The 18,590-nt window shown below is 29.9% G+C and overlaps 1 protein-coding gene across 4 annotated transcripts in view; it reads right to left on the reverse strand.

Annotated features, from left to right (window-relative positions):
- LOC118194921 (protein RRP5 homolog) overlaps nucleotides 1–18,590 on the reverse strand; it is a 203,761-nt gene that overhangs the window by 97,623 nt on the left and 87,548 nt on the right. For all 4 annotated transcript variants that reach the window (XM_035366136.2, XM_035366135.2, XM_085808577.1 and 1 more), the window contains 2 exons: nucleotides 17,200–17,406; nucleotides 6,335–6,403 (listed from right to left, as the gene is read on the reverse strand). In XM_035366136.2, coding sequence (XP_035222027.1) covers nucleotides 6,335–6,403; nucleotides 17,200–17,406 — 276 coding nt within the window. The remainder of the gene's footprint in view (nucleotides 1–6,334; nucleotides 6,404–17,199; nucleotides 17,407–18,590) is intronic.

Consider the following 18,590-nt stretch of genomic DNA (forward strand, 5'->3'; position numbering starts at 1 on the left):
ACCGCCATAATGGTATATTTTATTCGTCACTTTTACGCATATTATACGAATCCGAATGTTCTGAAAGAAACTACTGCCTTTATGGTATATTTCATTCGTCACTTTTACGGATATTATACGAAGTCCAAAAAGATTGAAAATGAAGTTTATTAATTCAAAATATTTAGTGCATTTTTGACATTTCACTTTGTTTTCCTTTTCCACGAACATGAAAAAAGGGGCATTCATATATGAGGCTAAAATTTTTCTATAAATTTTAACATGTGAGCTAAATCTTTACGTGCATTTTTGCAAAAAAAATTATATTTTCTTAATTTAAAGATCTTCAAAATTACTTATTTATTTTCTTATATCAAATTTGTTATTTTTATTCATATCAACACTTACATTAATTTACACAATTTAATTTCTTTTATGAAAATCCTATTAACCATTTAACTGGAATAAGCTGTATATTAAATTTGTGTACTTACTGAGTTTGGTACAATACTCGCCTTATTTTATTTAGCAAATGTAGGCAATTAAATTGGAATAAGACTAGCAAATTTTTCATGTCGAGGAATAGAATAATAAATAGAGCAGAAGATGCTTGAAAATGTTTAACTTCTTGAACAATAGTTTAATGTAGACCAAAGGATCATTAATTATAATCAAAGATATACTAATATTTTTATTTAATAATAATAATAATAACTCTACGAAATTCCAAGCTAAATCCTGATATTTTGCATATATTTCAGTTCCTTTAATCTTTGTTATAAAAATCACATGAGGCTAACATTTTTTAATTTTGTTTACTCTACGGGAAAAATGATATAGCGATTTTAATAATTTTTATATGAGGAAAAAATAAATAAATAATGTAAATAAATAATTATATTATATTTTATATTTTTCCTGAAATAGTTAAAGACATTCTTAATATGGACATATACAGAATAAGTATAAGGGTCCAGTTAAATGAACTCAAAATTTACATAGTTAATTGTATGCTAACTTATTATAAAAATTGAACGGATTTACGATTATACACTGAGCATGCGCATAAACAGACATTTCTATTTTTCGTAGAAAAATTGAATTATTCCCTTAATACAGAGATGCTGTGAATATAAATTTATATAATGCAAAAGTAAGTTTATTTCATATGCTAATTTAGAGGCTTTCTTAATATGTTTAATTATGAAGAAGAAAAAAAAAAAAAGCGTTGCAATTCTTGTTCACTGACCAATGGCAAAGCAGACACTTTCTACTTCCGGTTGTGGCAGGATATTTGTGAAGTCAGCAATGGCGGTCGAAAAGAATAGTAAATTCGCAAAGAATACCGTTTGTTCGTGGATTGGCGTTTGTGACTGAATCCATCGATGTTACAAATTATTTGAAGAAAGTAAGTGAATATTTTATATTTTCAGTGTTTAATACTCGTACTTTCTTCACCTATATAAAATTTTATAAATAAGCATCTGTGTAGGAAATGTGATTTTCCATGTGTTGTTCTTTTGTGTATGTGCCTAATGATTCCTTTTCAGGATTTGGTACTGTAAATGACATAGAATACCAAATCAATAAATTGAAAAAATTTTGCACTAGTCTCTTTCTTACTGTTAGTGTCACTCCTGTTTTCTTACTGTATGTGTCTCACCTTTTTAGAGTTATATTACTTTTACTCAAACGTTTTAATACTTATCTTAAATCATACTGTAATTAAGCAGGAAATAGCTTTTAATGGGAAAAGAAAGGCAATATTAACATGACTAATTGTTCAGAAATCTGTTCTGGAAATATTATCTATTTTATGCCAAAAAATAAAGCATGTAACTTTCATTTATTTATGAAATTCAAAATTTTTTATTTGCTTAGTGTTTTCCCTAAAAATAATTTAATTTCTTATTTTTGAATTTAGTTTTATAAATTTGCTTTAATATATAATCTTTAACTCAAAGATATTGTGCTATTAAAACAGGAAATTTTATGCGATAGAAACACAGGTACTTTGTTCCAAATCTTTGTTCATTTTATTTTATATATACTGAATTTTCATGTACTTGTAATTACTGAAATATATCCTTTCATGAATAATAAGCAAGTCCTAAGTCCTTTCATGAATGCATTTTTTTTTTTTTTTTTTTTTTGATTTTGTTGTTTTAAAAGATCTGCCATAGTTAAAGAAAGAAAATAAAGTAAGAATGCTTTACATTCAGTTTTGAATAAATTTATTACTATTTACTGCAGATTCAGGTTTCTCCAAACATAATTTTCGAAGTCAAAACTTGATAGTTATGTTGATTATTAGACTTGCATGAAAAAATTAATTGAAAAGTTAGTATTTGATCTAAAATACCTTAAATTATTTGAATTATATTTTACTAAATCATGTATTTTGATATAACTAGATAGTTAAAAAAATGAAAATTGTAAATGTGCAGAAATGCTTATATAAAACTAAGAAATTGTTTATATTTTTGTTGCTTTTTCCCTTGTAAATTATATATATATATATATTACAATCTGGGGAGTCGGCACCCTGCTGAATTGTAGTAAACGAGACGTCCAATCTACTAGACCATCAAAGACGCAGATTTGGATATTCTATTTCATAGTTATTGAAATCATAATGGTATGTTTGTTTAAATTAGTACTGTTTATGAATGTGATAAAAATAAATTCTGATAAGCTAAGAAATGATTTATTTTCTATTAATTATGAACTGTAAATAATGTAGCCAGTTTTCTTCATAGTATTTACTAAACATTTTTTTTTTAAAAAAAGGAAGGTAGTCATACAATTCTTGCATAGTGAGATACCAAGAAATAAAACATTTCAGGAATTTTCACTCAGTATATCTTGATGTGTAAAATTATGTTGTTCAACGCCATATTACTTTTTCACAGGAAAGTAATTTTATTGATCTAACATCTGCATAAATCAAACTTTTTTAAGAATGATTACAGTTTCTAAGCTAACTTAAAATTTTCAGATTTAGAAAATATATGTTTAATGTAGCATTAGTTTTCCATGGAATAGAAAAGGTTTTCAAAATGTTCAGTTGTTAGAGGGAAATAATACAAATGAGACTGTCCTGATATAGTTTCAGCTGGAAATGAAACTGAATTTTCGGATAGTGAAGATGAAATTCTCTGCATTTAAGAATTCTAATAACTAATTAATGTAAATCCTACGATTCATGTAGGTATTCTTCTGTTATCAGGACCAGATTCAGAAATGTGTGTCTATATGCATGCATTTTTAAATGTAGGTGCCCGTGTGTGCATGTGTATATTCTTTATGTATGTATGTGTATACTCATATGCATACATGCATATACACATGCTTACATATCTACAGTGGAACCTCGAGATACGAGTTTAATTCGTTCCAGCATTCCTTTGGCTAAATGAAGTTTCTTAATTTCTTCCTGCTTCTTCAGAATAGTGTAGATTTTCGATGTTGAAAGGCCGCAAGTCTTCGCCAATTCCCTCACCATGCTTATGTTTATCTGTGATTTCTTTCTTGATATCGACGGCCATGTCCTCCTTATTTTTCTTTGCAGCACTATCTGAGGCAACAATCTTCTTGCGAGGCATCTTGAAATAATTATTTTCATGTTAAATGTCAAAACAATTAAGTTGCAAGTACACAAACACGTATATATAAGAACAGAGTGATCTGACGAGGGGATTCCCCGAGTTGAGCCGGATAGGAAAATGGCGCCACCCATACCGACAGCCCAGCTCATTGCTCGAGTGAATGCTCGTATTTTGCTCATACTTTCCTCGTATCTCGAGGTTTCATTGTACATTTCTGAATCCCGTCCTAATAACAGAGGAATACTTTTGCCAGTATTGCAACAGAGCTAGAATGAATTATTGTGTTAAATATGTGGAAAATGCATGCTTAAAGTACTGTTATTTTCTAAAAATATTCTGTATGTCGATTTTTTACAAGAAGAAAAAATAGCTAAAAGCTGTTTATTTATTAGTCCAAAGGGGCTTTGTCCATAAAGGACTATTGTTTTTGTTTTGCGTTAGTTCACTATAAATATCCGTTTCACTTTTCAAACTGTTCCCACAAAATGTTAAGAGTCCCTAGTGTGGGATTAATACTCTCTATCTTAGTACCCTCTATATCTATGTTAGGGTTAACCTGTATAACCTACAAGGATTGCCAGTTTAGGCAAGATATCTAGGTAGTCATAATAAGTACCTTATTTTTTATTATTTTTAAATTAAATTGAAAGTAATAAAAAGTATAAAGTATTTGTGTATTATCTGAAGATATGAATGCAATATTTGTGACATTAAACATTCATCTTCAAGGAAAATAAATCAACTTTGTAACTATTGGAAAAGGTAAGTTTTCTACAATTTCCTGGTCTATATTTAACAATTTTAAAATTTAGCACACTCATTCAAATAATCTAAATGTATGATGTTTACTGAATTTGGTAATTAACTATATTGTACTTTAGATAGAAATTAACGTAGGTATTCCCCGTATTTTACGGTACAAAAACTTATATATTTGGTAATAATTGACCTAAATCTTCCCTATGTTTTCTTTGCATATGCGAATGACTTTAGTAAAAATTTAGTCCGATATCTTCTCCTCTTTACTGTGTATAAGTGCACATTTTTGGTAAAAAATTTGTGTAAATCTCCAATTACCTATTTACTGCATTTTCCCTAAAATGTGCTTAATTTAATCTCATATTTTTTATATAAATCTATGCAAAAATGTTCTGCATATTATGATTAAAAGATAAATTGTTAATTTGATATCAAATTTTTACATATCCACCTTTTAGGTATGTACAGCAATATGGAATATATATAACTGGAAAATTTAAATGCAAAAAAATTAATTTCTATTCAAAAATTACATAACACTTAAAGGCTGAAAATCACTTTTAATATTTCATTTCAAAGTGACTACAAAATATGCGATAAATTTTGTAAACCTGAGTTCTATGTTTTAAATCAATTAATGTTATCGTTCATTTAAATGGCATAAGAAAATGTCCTTCGGAAAAGCAAATAATTTATTTAAAGTGTTATTTAGTAATAATGAATTTAGTAAATTTATGAAATGACTTCAGTAAACAAAAATGTAAATGAATGATTGCATTAATTGATTTAAAACATAGAATTGATGTTTACGAAATTTATTGCATATTTTGTAGTCGCTTTGAAATGAAATATTAAAAGTGATTTTCAGCCTTTAAGTGTTATGTAACTTTTGAATAGAAATTATTATTATTATTATTATTGCATTTACTAGTGCATTTAAATTTTCCAGTTATATATATTCCATATTGCTGTACATAACTAAAAGGCAGATATGTAAGAATTTGATATAAAAATGACATTTTACCTTTTAATCATAGCATGCAGAAAGTTTTTGCATAGATTTATATAAAAAATATGAGAATAAAATAAAAACATTTTATGAAAAATGCACTGAAAAGGTAACTGGAGATTTATGCAATTTTTTTACCAAAAATTGCATTTATACACAGTAAAGTGGAGAAGACATCGGATTAAATTTTTACCAGTCATTCGCATATGAAAAGAAAACATAGGGAAGATTTAGGTCAATTACTATCAAATATATACGTTTTGTACCGTAAAATACGGGAAATATATACGTTAATTTCTATCAAATATATACGTTTTTGTACCGTAAAATACGGGAAATATCTACCTTAATTTTTACCTAATATATACGTTTATATACAGTAAAAAATTGGGGAAATTTACGTAAATTTTTACTAAATATATACGCATACGTGAAGCAAAAAATTGAGATTTAAGTACAGTCAAAAGTCTTTAATCCGGACTCGTCGGGACTTCGGCGATTCCGGATTATCGATTTTTCCGGATTATAGATCATCAGTTTAAATCTGGTAAGATGGCATGCAGAAGTTATAAAATTAAAAATATGAAACCATAATTTATAAAATAATGAGCAATTATGATCTAAAGGGTATCCAAATTTACCAAAAAAGAAGCCTAATATTTATTTGTTTACTTTATTAAACATTTCTTTTAACGCGCGGATGCGTAAAGCATACCTTACTCATAGCCGAAATTAGAAAATTGCAACCAGAAAACTATGTGATTTGTATTCGTGATATTTATAATGACGAGGAATTTGATTTAAATCATATCAAAGACGGAGTACATCGAAATTAAATACTACATTTAGTAAGGAATTATAAGCAGACTAAAATAAAAACATCTGCGCTGAAGATAACGATAGTGTTGACAGATCAACTTCCAGTTCATTGAGCGCCGCGACGAAGAAAATTATACACAAATAACAAAAATCAGCATACCTCTGTCACATAACCAGAAACATTTGCACCAGGAAGAATAGAATCGAGCCTAATATTTTCATTTGTTACCTAAAAAAATACACATCAACTTCATTTAGCAATTCTGAAAGACAAAATGGCATATAAAATACAATTCCTAAACAGCTCTACCAATGTCAATAAATTAAAAAAAAAAAAATTAGAAATACATGAAACATCCAACATATAGCAAACTTAATGCTCATTGCATTAATTTAAGAAATAAGGCATAAAATTTTAAAAATTCATGTTCTAAATTGTATATTCTGAAACTTTCTCACCTACCACCCCCTTTTCTTAAAAAAAAGGGGGAGAACACCAGTTTCTCTTTTTGAAATCAATAATGTAACCCACAGTTTTCCATGTTTTATGAGTCATAGCCCACTTTTACAAAACAGTGAGTCGATGATACACCTTACGTAAAGTATACTACGTTATATATTGAAAAACAAGCACAGATTTTAAAAACTAGTTTCCTAAAAGATATTAACTTATTGTTGTACTGTTCAAAGTCTGATCAACAAATATATATAATTAAAAAATTAATATAAGTTTATTAGTAAGAGGGCAGAGCTTGGTGTAATGACACTAATTTTTCAATATTTTGTGCCGTATTTGTCATCAGCAATTGTATATCACCATATTCCACTACTAAAGTTTCATTTCTTTTTTAGTAAATTGCTTACTGTACTATATCTGGATTTGACTAAACATGATGACGGGAACACAAGGAAAAATTTCTTTCATGTAGCTCATGAAGCCAGGTATAATACTGGCCTTTGAAGCCAAAATTCTTAACATCCATTTGTCCATTTCAACTCTTCATTTGTTGGCAATTCTGTCATCTCTTCTGCAGTTATGATTCATCTCTTTTTAGGCCTGTTCTAGGACCTAATATGAGATGCTCATCCGGATAATATCCTGAAATCTACTTGCAAAAATCTTCCTGAAGTCCTTACAAATGCCCGCAAAATACTAGGTCTTTGAAATTTTCATTTGCAGCTGCTCTATCATGAAGAGATTCACAAAATAAATACTCTTCGGCAATCTGTTTACCTTTTTTTGAAACATATGTAAACTAATAATCGTACAAAGTTCGTTATATCACTTCATTCAATTGCAATGTGGTATACTCACTGTGTTTTATTTTTTGAATAAGTGTCATTTTCATGGAATTTGCCCATTTCTTTAATTCATCGACTTATTGAATCATTTGATAACGGAATATTATTAAGTTCATTAGCCACTTTTTTATTGAATAATGTTAAAATGATATCTTTAGCTGCTGATAATATAATGTTTGCTCCAATAGCATGAGCCTGCCCTGTTTTGGCAATTCTTAGGCTTACTGTGTAAAGTCATGAGGTTATTTTGAAGCAGGAGTACATGAAAAATGAGCACTGCCTTGACAGGACTCAAACCTGGACCTCTCAGCGCCAAGTGTGCTACCGTTACACCATCAAGGCATACTGGAAAGAGGGAGAAAAAACCTTATAACTGGGTAACTAAATTCCAATGCTTTTTCACTTGAAGTAACAAAACTTTTCATTACTTGTTTACTATTTCTGAACTCCGATAATTTCCTCTTAAAATATTCTTCAGACATTTTCTTTAAACTGACATGCTTAGATTAAAGACATTGGTTTCATACTTTATAGTTCACCACTAACAATAAACTGATTTTGAGGGTCCATTTCATCTCCATTCCAAGTAAACTCAAATGATAAATGACTTTTATTATATTTTCTATAAACAAATTTTCTTTTTTTTTAATATTATTAGTCTTAGTAGATTGTCCTGGATCCATCCCCTGTGAATCATTACTTTTCCGCTTAGTCAATCCTAGCCATTTTTCCATTTTGAAAGCTAGGTTTGTTTTTGTATTATTTTATCACAAATATTTCAATGCTCAGTATATTATGAATTCTTCAAAAAACAAATGACGATATTCTCAAATTGCGTACAAAAGTAAGAAAAGCAAAGCAACAACACAAAATATTGCTGTTAGAGCCAGCAAATCGGCGTAAAAATGATTTTAATTGAAAATACAGGAATATGAGCCCAGAAATGGTGGCAGCATAAATCGTAGATATGCTAATAAATCGATCAAAACTAAATGAATAAATGAAATACTATTACCTTTTTAGAGGAACTTATTCTTATTCCCTGCACAACACCCATTTCTATTAGTCCTTTTAAAAACATCATTTATGACAAATTTTATTATGTCTATGGCTAAAAGAATATTTGTGAAAATAAAAATAGATAATTTTGCTAAGTCTATGAGCAGCTACTGACCTTGAACAAAGTTCAGATCGCACAAATTTATGAGTGCTATAGAAAAAAAACCTTAAACAGGATGCTGGAGTACTTAAGTTTTGAATTTCATATTTAAAATTACTTTGTTTCTTTGTGTACCACCTATTTTTCTCTTGTGTACGATCAGTGGTACGCATACCACCAGTTGAGAATAGCTGTTTTAAACTATACTGATGTATCATTTAATCACACAATTCATTTCATCTACAATTTTTATAAACCTGAGAAAATGCCTAATATAATGTAAGAAGTAAAAGTCAAAACTGTTAAACATATCAGTTAACAGAAATTGGGATTCAGTACAAATGTAAAATTATATGTGAAATAACACTTCACCTCAAATCATGTATTTTTAGTACAGTATTAAATTTATAATACAATTTCATGCCTTCCGTGTTTGAAAATGTCATCATTCAGATATAGTATTAATCGAGGCTACATAATGCAGTCTCATGGTTAAGGAGAAATTATTCAGAGCAGGTTCATATCTCTAAAATGGCTCCCCTTTAATTTGCTCTGGAGATAAAACTATTACTGGACAGATTGTATTACTACTAGACAGATTACAGATGTATTACCGGACACTGAGATACAAAGTAGCCAAAAAAACTACTTTGAAGTGGCAGAAATGAAAGTAATAGCAAGCCCGAGGAAACCATGAAAGTATACAGAATATAACTTTGAATGTGCAGGGTAAAATTGAGCACCAGATGATGGTTTTGCATGTGTGACAGCCTACTTATAGCTTAGTTTATTGTAGGCTTAGACTACTTTATCTGTGTTTACATTATTTGATACTTATTACTTAATTTACATTGCCACAAGGGATAGTTTATCTGTAGCAAAAGTTCTCCGCTTTATGTTTAAAGTTCAGATTAAATAAAAAGGCTATTCAAACATTCTCGGGATTTTGGAATATTTCAGTCAGTGATAACTTACTAATTTGTCTAATAAGGTCTACAGTGCCTAACTTCAGGTTCTAGAACAATAGCTACCTCACGAGTGGAACATAAAAACTTCATGAACTATATCACAAGACAGTATTGCTTTTAGCTCCCACTCCCAAGACTTCAAGTTTCTCCAGCAGCAGGAAATCTGATGGAAGGCTTCAGTATCATCACAGACACTACATGCCCCTCATTAAAGCCATCTACAATGCAGCAATGGTAAAACTCCTAGATTGGTATATTTAGAACAATTAGAAATGCATTTTTCATTATATTCTGTTGCAGGTCACCATAGCAACAACTACTGCACTTCAAGGACAGTCTCTGAGCTAGTACAAAGATGTCAGCAAATTTTTATTAGGTGAACCAGGCAGTAAATACTATAAGTTTCAAGTATTTAAAAACTGCTCTTTTGAAATCATTCCCCTCATAGTGAAAGAAAGAGCAAAATTAGAGTTGGAACTTTTTGGTGAATATCAAACTAGGGGTGGAGGATTTACACTTTATTTGAAGGAAAATACAGGTAGTAAATTTGTTGTATTGCAAGAAATTCGATTCCTAAGTGATTCAAATTCTAGTATGCAGGTTGTTGCAACAGGTGTAAGATTTTTTGGAGATATGAAGCCATGGTATTAGGATAATTATTCGAAGTACCTGTAAAATTTAAAGCAAGCAAGTCTCAATGACTATGTGTATATGGGGAGATCAGAAAAGATTTAGCTAGAAATATCAGAAACAAGTAGCCGAATGCATGTCAAAGTTTGACAGAGCATGGCAGTTTCAAAATTGTTAGAATTTTTTGTCTGCAAATGGCGATGACAAAATAAATCTCAGGAGATGAAAAAGGAAGATAAAAAATCTTTAAACTAAGTAGGGGGTCTGTAATACGGAGAGGATAGTCACCCCAGATAGAAGAAAAACCTTCTGACATCCAATTAAATATCATAATAATTAAAAATTTATCCCTCCCAGTGTTTCAAGTTGTGTTAAACAGCATACGTCCACTTTTATGGCAGGAAAATTTTAGGACATGCAGACTGTTTGATGTGGCACAAATGAAGGTAATAGTGCTTCAAGGAAAACAGTGTGAATGCTTAGGGAGAATGAATATGCAGGTTAAAAATGAACACCAAAATGCAACCCCCCCCCATTGTGAGAAATTTATGGCATTTACAGGTAATACTGGGCATTATTATTATTATTATTATTATTATTTCAAAAATTCATTTTCAAAAAGATACAGTACAGGTCGATATAAATAAACTTACAGAAAGAGAAGTACAACCACCAGATTTGTACTTGAAGGAGTTGAAGTTAGACGACAAACTAAAATTGGAACAGTTTGAGGATACCCTAGAGCTGACCCATGTGGTCAATCCCTCAATAGAAAGAGGAAACTACTCCCCTTGAAGAGCAAAACATATACTTGAATACTGCTACAACAGGGTTAAAGAACATACCATAGAAAATAATACTTCATAAATGCTGAAAGTGTAAATAAGGTTAGTTAAAATTTAGGTTTTCCAGCAAACACTTATACAGTTTGTTAAGATTCTATACTGTGTATCTTAAGTTACAGTGGAATGTGAAGAATTTTAAGAACTAGTAAGTGAATAACTGCTTGAGTTCATGGGATAGAAAACAACGAGTGAGAAGGGTGAAATAACCCTTTATTATTCGAACTAAAATTTAACAGAACTCCGTCTTGGAGTTTTATAATAAAGCCGACACTCAGGCTAGAACTTAGGAAACTAAGAATTAAAACTTAACTAAAAAGATATAGCCAAAGCTATCAAGATTCTAATGGAGTTGGCCCCTTAGTGCTAATTGACAGTGAAGCTATTAGGGGCCTAAAGTACGGCCGAGAGTAATAATAGTTTAAAAGAGAGTAGCCTAAAAAGGCGGACGTATGCTAACCAGAATCTCTGGTTCTCTCTGACTAAGACAGTAGAACTTCGCGGTTAAATACTAATGTTCCTTAATTTGCATTCAAACGTGATTCAAAAACTACGTTCTGGCCAGAAGGGGTAAGTTGAAATTGAGAAGAAATAGGAAAGGAAGTTAACTCAAAATTTAACTGTTAATAAAATTAACATAATCCTTACAAGTTAAATGAAATTTAAGCTTAGTGCACTAGGTATAGATTATCGAAACAAGGTATTTTTGAGACCTAGATTATCTAAGCTATTAACTTTGTCAGAACCTGGCTAGTAGGTGGTTATTGAAAAACTGCACAATTATACATAACCTTTCACCCATTACAATGCTGGACAGCAGAGGTGAAAAAATCATGTTTAGAAAAAAAAAAAAAAAAAAAAAAGAATGGCTAAATGTTACGTGAATTTAAAGGAAAGGCAACCTAAAAAGAGTACATTTTAATATTTCTATGGCTAAGCTAATTTTTCTTCCAGATTCCTGGAAAGAGATATGACGTGAATAATGGTATAATATTGTCCAAAAAATCTCAAGTGTTTGAAACAATGTGGATTTAAAGTTTTAATCAGATGATTGTGACTCAGTGTGTTTGTTAGATCTCGAATTTAAAATCTTAGAAGCGTTTGTGATTATTTAAATTCTGGCAATTATTTAAATGTAACAAACTTTATGTTAATTAATCAGTTATAATCTTAAGCTTTACTATGACTTCTTCCTCCCTTATTCCTCACCAGAACTCAAATTAGCTTTAAGTATATATAAGCTGAGGGTTTTGAATTTTAAGACAAAGAGCTTCTGGCACTAACATAGTTTTGTTAGATTTCTGTTAACTCCATCTGAAAGTTATTATCCTAGCTTCACATTTTCACACAACTGTTCTTTAAATTTACATGCAAGTAAAATTAGTTGAGCTAATCTATAAATTAATTTATATAAGCCTATAACTTAATTTATTACGTGTTTGGTCTTATACTACAGATCAGTGTTTAATTGAATGACTGTTATTTCTTAATTTACATCACCACAAGTAGTGGTTGATCTGTAATATAAGTCATGCCTGTTATGTTAAAAGTTCAGACTAAATAAAAAGGTTATTTTAACCTTTATAGTTTTCATCATACTGTTTCAGAAGTATCGATAACTAGCTAATTTGTCTAGAAAGGTCGTAGGACTTAAATTCAGTATCCAGAACAAATTAACCTTAAAAGTTTTATATTAATGCTTGATCAAGACCTAAAAAATTCTAAGCATTGATAATTCACATTAAAAACAATTTTATCCTGAATGGCAAATTACTAGTATTACTGGCTAGCCATAAAAAAGAATACAGTTTAGAAGCATGTCAAGAAAGTTTGATTTTGCTCTCAGAAAAGAATGCTACTAGGGTTTTCTTTCTCTAATGAACACAGACCAAAATCTTCATGACTGTGATGTTAATAAAAGACTAATAATTGACCCTAATTTCCAAATAAACAAAATATGCTTTGGACAATGCACAAAAGTGTTCCTGGTGTTTTTACTATCCATAAAGGTTTAGTAACTCAAATAGGTTATTTGGTTCAGACTCAAGCATGCAAGAGTTATCCGCTTAAGAGGAGGAATGCCAACATAGACGATATATTAAATAAACTGTCTCACATCATACAGCTTGGCTATCACACATAGGAAAAATGACAAAAACTCCCATGCAGCCAGGGTTGAATCCAGATTGAACTTTCATTATTCAAATGGTGCTTAGGGAACTAATTTACTGAAAAATATAAATGTGCAAATTTCAATTTTTTTAATTAACAATTCACTTAGTTTCTATTAAAATTCTTTATACATACTGTATGATAATAAATTTTACTTATTTCAAAGATATTTGCGATCTTTCAAGCAACCAGTTTGCCTAAATCTCACCAAAAGAACATCAATTCTAATATACAAAATTGTTGTGGTCGTAAGTAGCAACTGCAGCAAGAATAACTTTGACACAATTATCTCAGCCCTTTTACTTTCATGATACAGTTTCAGAAAGATACAACTTTTAAAGGTCATTTTTTTTAATGTACAGATATTTTTGTTGATTTTGAGAATTATTTTATGTCCTCAACCTCAGTCAAGGATATTTAAGTTCCTCAATCAAGGATATTTAACCAGATATTTTATGCAAACTGCTCTCATAAAGTTATTTCTTTAAATGGTTAAAATACTTGAATTATTAAAATATTTAACTGCATCTCACAGTTGCTTGATCAATATCACTTTTTCCAACCAATAGCATCATAAGGTTGAAAACGGAATTTTTGATTGTGAAACCAATCTGTGCCTTTCTTATTCAAGCATTGTTACCTAGACAACACCACACAAGTTTGTCGTAGTCTCATTTCATTATTATTCTCACAAGCCTATAGCATAGTAGAATTTTATTTTCTTGGAATCTTACAGAACAGCACAATTTTCAGTCAGTGGCAAAGTTAATATAGTTAGATAAAATACATATTTTAAGAAGCAGATCGTTTAGCAATAAAATGTAAAATTTGTAAAATTAAGCTCGATTTGAATTTAATCTAAATACATATTTCATCTAAACACTAGTTTCTCTTAGACTAATGGATAAATTATTGAGCCATCTTTGCCTTTCAAATATAGTACATTCAGCAATGTAAAATAAGCAATTATATTAATGCAAAATCACTACATGTTTAGTTGTGTATCAATAGAAAGTTAGACAGGACTACCACTCAAACAGGAGAATGAAATTAGCTGACTTTTCCAGGTTTTCCAGGTGCGTTTTAAGAAAATTCCAGTCTTTCCGCTTAGAGTGCGTTGGCTATGCTGAAAGATAAATTAATTATGGTACCACTCGAAACACAAAAATTTGCCAATTATATATGACTTATATATAGATATATATATATAATATATATAATCCCCAAAGCATTACTGTTATAACAGGAGTTGTTTTCTCCACTGAAGATTGAGATTAGAATCTGCCCAATCTGGATTAAAAAAATGAATGAAAGAAAGAAAGAAATGTATTTAGTGATATTTTAAAATAAATTCATGTATTTTATATTTATTTAGCAGCATACATAAACAAAAAAATATGTGCATTAAATTTCTAACAGTATGTCATCATACTGCTAGAATTAGTTTCAGTATTATGCCAGAGAAAATTGCCTGAAATTTGAAAGTATTATTAAGTAATAATAAATAAATTTAGAGGGAACAAGCAACATTAAATGATACGAATAACATTCAAATAAAGTTACAATAATCAACGGTATTTTGGTGAATATAGTTATATTAAATAAATGATTAGCCTAGATGACTGATTACTATATTTTTTATTTTAGTGCAAAATGACAAATAAGACATTTATTTAAAAAAAAAAAAAGGAGTATGGTAAATCCACAGTAAATCCTAGTATATGCAACGGCCTTGGCACGATTTTGAAAATTGTTGCCAATACCAAAATGAAACGTTTACTGCTCATCATAATGTCGCCAAATCCCATGTATACCGTATATGCAGTAATAAGTACATGGCGGCTCTTCTAACCTACATAGTACCATATACTAGGATTAAACTGACTTTGTAACCATACGAGAATAGGAAGGTATGTTCTTTAGTTTAACGTGTACTGCACATGCCAGTATCTCGATTCTTGAAGTTACTGGAAACCAAAGTTGCTGGAAATTTCCTTTGCCTTTCTAAATGACGGAGCTGCAAAAATTGGCTCTATGCCAGCCACCTGAATGACGCTCACACAATACATAATTCGCCAAGAAAGCGATCGCTTCTAAAGTTGGTGCAAAAGTCACTTTTTGGGAGATTACCATACAAAATTCTCCGACTTTTCCAGATTTTGACTAAAATATTTAAATTGCCTGACTTTTTTGGTCAATTTTTGCATTCCCCGACTTTTTCTGGTTTTTCAGGTAGAGTGGCAACCTTGGTTAGAGAAACTAAAACATCAAAAATTTATTAATTTCTGCTTCTTTCATCCAGACAACAATTAAAACTAACAAACCAAAGTTTAAAAGACTAACACTATGATTGCACAATTCTATTAGTAGCTTAATTTTCAGAGACAAATTTACCAACAGTCCTCAAGGCAGAAAACAACGGAGGAGTACGGTCAAATATCCGCAGATCTGAAATCCGCCAACTCCTGAAATCTGCATTGCCTCTCAAAATATAAACATTTAGTTTATAGGTTCCGGGAACCGCAACATTGAGTACGAAATATCGAAGAAAAAATACTTACCGAATAATGACGTCATAATTACCGAATAATAATAAGTCATAACGGAAATACCAAATTATTGACATCATGGTAAGTTTTGTCTCCCTTTAATTTACATCGAGGTAAAAAAGCAGACGATTCACTCAACTCTTCTTTCAAGTTCACAATTCATGTTGTATTTTCTGAGCTTTGTTATTTCACGAGATTATTTGGCGCTACCTTCTTTTGTTTATCCGGTTATTTTGTGGATAAATTAAGAACATTTTAAATTCCAGCCCTTTTTAATACAATTACAGATAAGAAATGCACTCATGATTTTACTGCTTGCAACGTTGAAAAACGTAAACATGTTGCATTGACGGTAATGCAAAAAGTGCAAATTCTTCGAAAGATGGAAGCAGGTGCTACTCCTTGGTTTATAGCAGAATCATATGGAATTGCAATAATTGTGTATGATATATGGAAAAATAAAGAAAAGCTGTTGAAATTTTACAGCAACAGTGATTCTAACACCGGAAATCTTTGCATGAGGCGAAATTGGCAAACCTCGATGCTGTGTACATATATTAATACAATGAATAATATAATCAATTTATATATGTAATAATAATTTAATGCATATAATAAGTTATTGCAATAATGTATATAATAATTTAATTAAATGTATCTAATACGCCTTATTTATTTTGCACTTTGAGTCTGAATATTATGATTTATCTTTTCTGTCCTGAAATCCGCAAAATCCTAAAATCCGCACAACCTCTGGTCCCAAGCTCCGCGAATTTATGGACGTTTACTGTATCATCAGGGTCAACATTCTTTCCTTTACTTAGAGTCTTGGTCATACTTGAAAGTTCACTTCATTTACATGTTTTTAACATGGAAGACGAAACAGAAGAAGTGCAGCACAGATTTAACGTAAGAAATAATATGTTGATTAAAATAAACCTTACACAAAAACATAAAAAGCTAACCCATAAAAGGCAAGAGACACACATGAAGGAAACTTACGGGAAAATACGAGAGTTGCCGAATTAAAGGGCATTATTTTTACTGACGAAATACAAATTAAAAAATAAACATGCAATACTATTCTAATGAAGAATCAAAAATGAGAAGCTAACATATAAAAAGGTAGTAGGCAGATATTAAAAGAATATAAACATGCTTGAAATAAGGGTTGTTATGCCAAAGGCATACCAATAGAAGCAATTAATTGTAGTAGTCTTTAAGATACAAAAGAATCTTCAAGATTTACTGAAAATTTATACACATTTTTTAATACAAGACTTTAAACATTTTTTTTTTTTTTTTTTTAATTTCATATCACATCTATAACACTATTTCTTTGGTCTAAAATTAAACAAAAATAAAACTTCACTATACAGTAATCATTAAAAATATGTTTTTACCTCGGGAAATGTCTCATTAAAATTCAGTTTCCCCAAAACAACTGAATTTCCTGAGATTTTTGTAATATAGGTTGGAATAATTTCCCCTGGTTGTAATTTACTTTGATCATCTTCTGAAGTAAAAGGAAGAAAACCTCTCACACCTTTAATCCCAACATCCACAGTATACCCATGATCTTCCATACTATGTATCGAAACATGCAACACCTATAAGAAAAAAAACTCAAAAGCTTTAATATTTCAAGATATAAATCAAGCACACATTAATCTCCAGAAATATTCATTTCAATTAATAATAATGTACTGATTAAATTCCATCAGAATAGCTAGAAAATTTCATAACATAGTAATATGAACAAGGTGATATTGGTAAATACCTGAGCAATGTATGTATCAGAAATAGAACATCTAATAAATAAACCAAAATTTTTCTACAATTTCACAGTTTCAGTGAGCATATTGAGCAATTCAAGATAAAATGAATGTTAAAAGGATACAGCAAATAACTGAAAAAAAAATCAGCTATTTGAACCAGAAACAGAGGGGGGGAGAATATCAGAAAATACATTGAAGCCAGAGAAATTTTTCTGGAAGTAGAAAGCCAAAAAGAAGGATTATTTATAGTAAAGCAAAAAAAAAAAAAAAAAAAAAAAGTTATATATTTTAAAGCTATTTTTATTTAAATTTCTGCATTTTAGATAAACAATGTCGCAATTTTTAACACTGATCACCGCATTTTTATTTAAAACACATTTTAAAGAATTCATAGGCAATGGGGATGACAATAATGAGAATGATTTAATTTGAAATGTATACGAAAATTTATATAGTACGAAAGCTAAGACCGGAAACTATCAGGACTATTGCAGTTTCTGCATTTTATATCATCAGTCTAAATCTAGTACGATGATATGTAGAAATGATAAAATTAAAATATGAAATAATGAATCATTTATGATCTTAAGGGAATCAAAATTTACAAAAATATATATTTATTTTATCAACATTTCTATCAATATAAGTTGTTTAAACTATTTCATTTTTTGTGCCAACACTCTCCCTTCAATTTTATAGACAGACAATTTCTTGTTCAGATACAAAGTTCAACTGTTCAGGTTCTGTAATTGCCATGTAAAGAATTTCCATCAAATTTCAATCGAAATCTTTTCTTTTCAAACATATCTTCACTTTGTTTGCTATCAGTAAGTGATTTTTTCAGGATTTAAAACCATAATACAGACTTTGTCATCTATTAGATAATTGCTGATTAGGGCATTGTCATCACAACAGAAAAATTTCTGATATATCAACTTCATTTACTACCACCACTCTACATTTTTTCACAAAATTGAGTAATCTGAAAATTTTGCCTTCTGTAAGAGCCTTCAAAA

Source organism: Stegodyphus dumicola, chromosome X1 (assembly GCF_044657685.1).
Source record: "Stegodyphus dumicola isolate Sdum_Otavi_A_Nest chromosome X1, ASM4465768v1".
NCBI lineage: Eukaryota > Metazoa > Arthropoda > Arachnida > Araneae > Eresidae > Stegodyphus > Stegodyphus dumicola.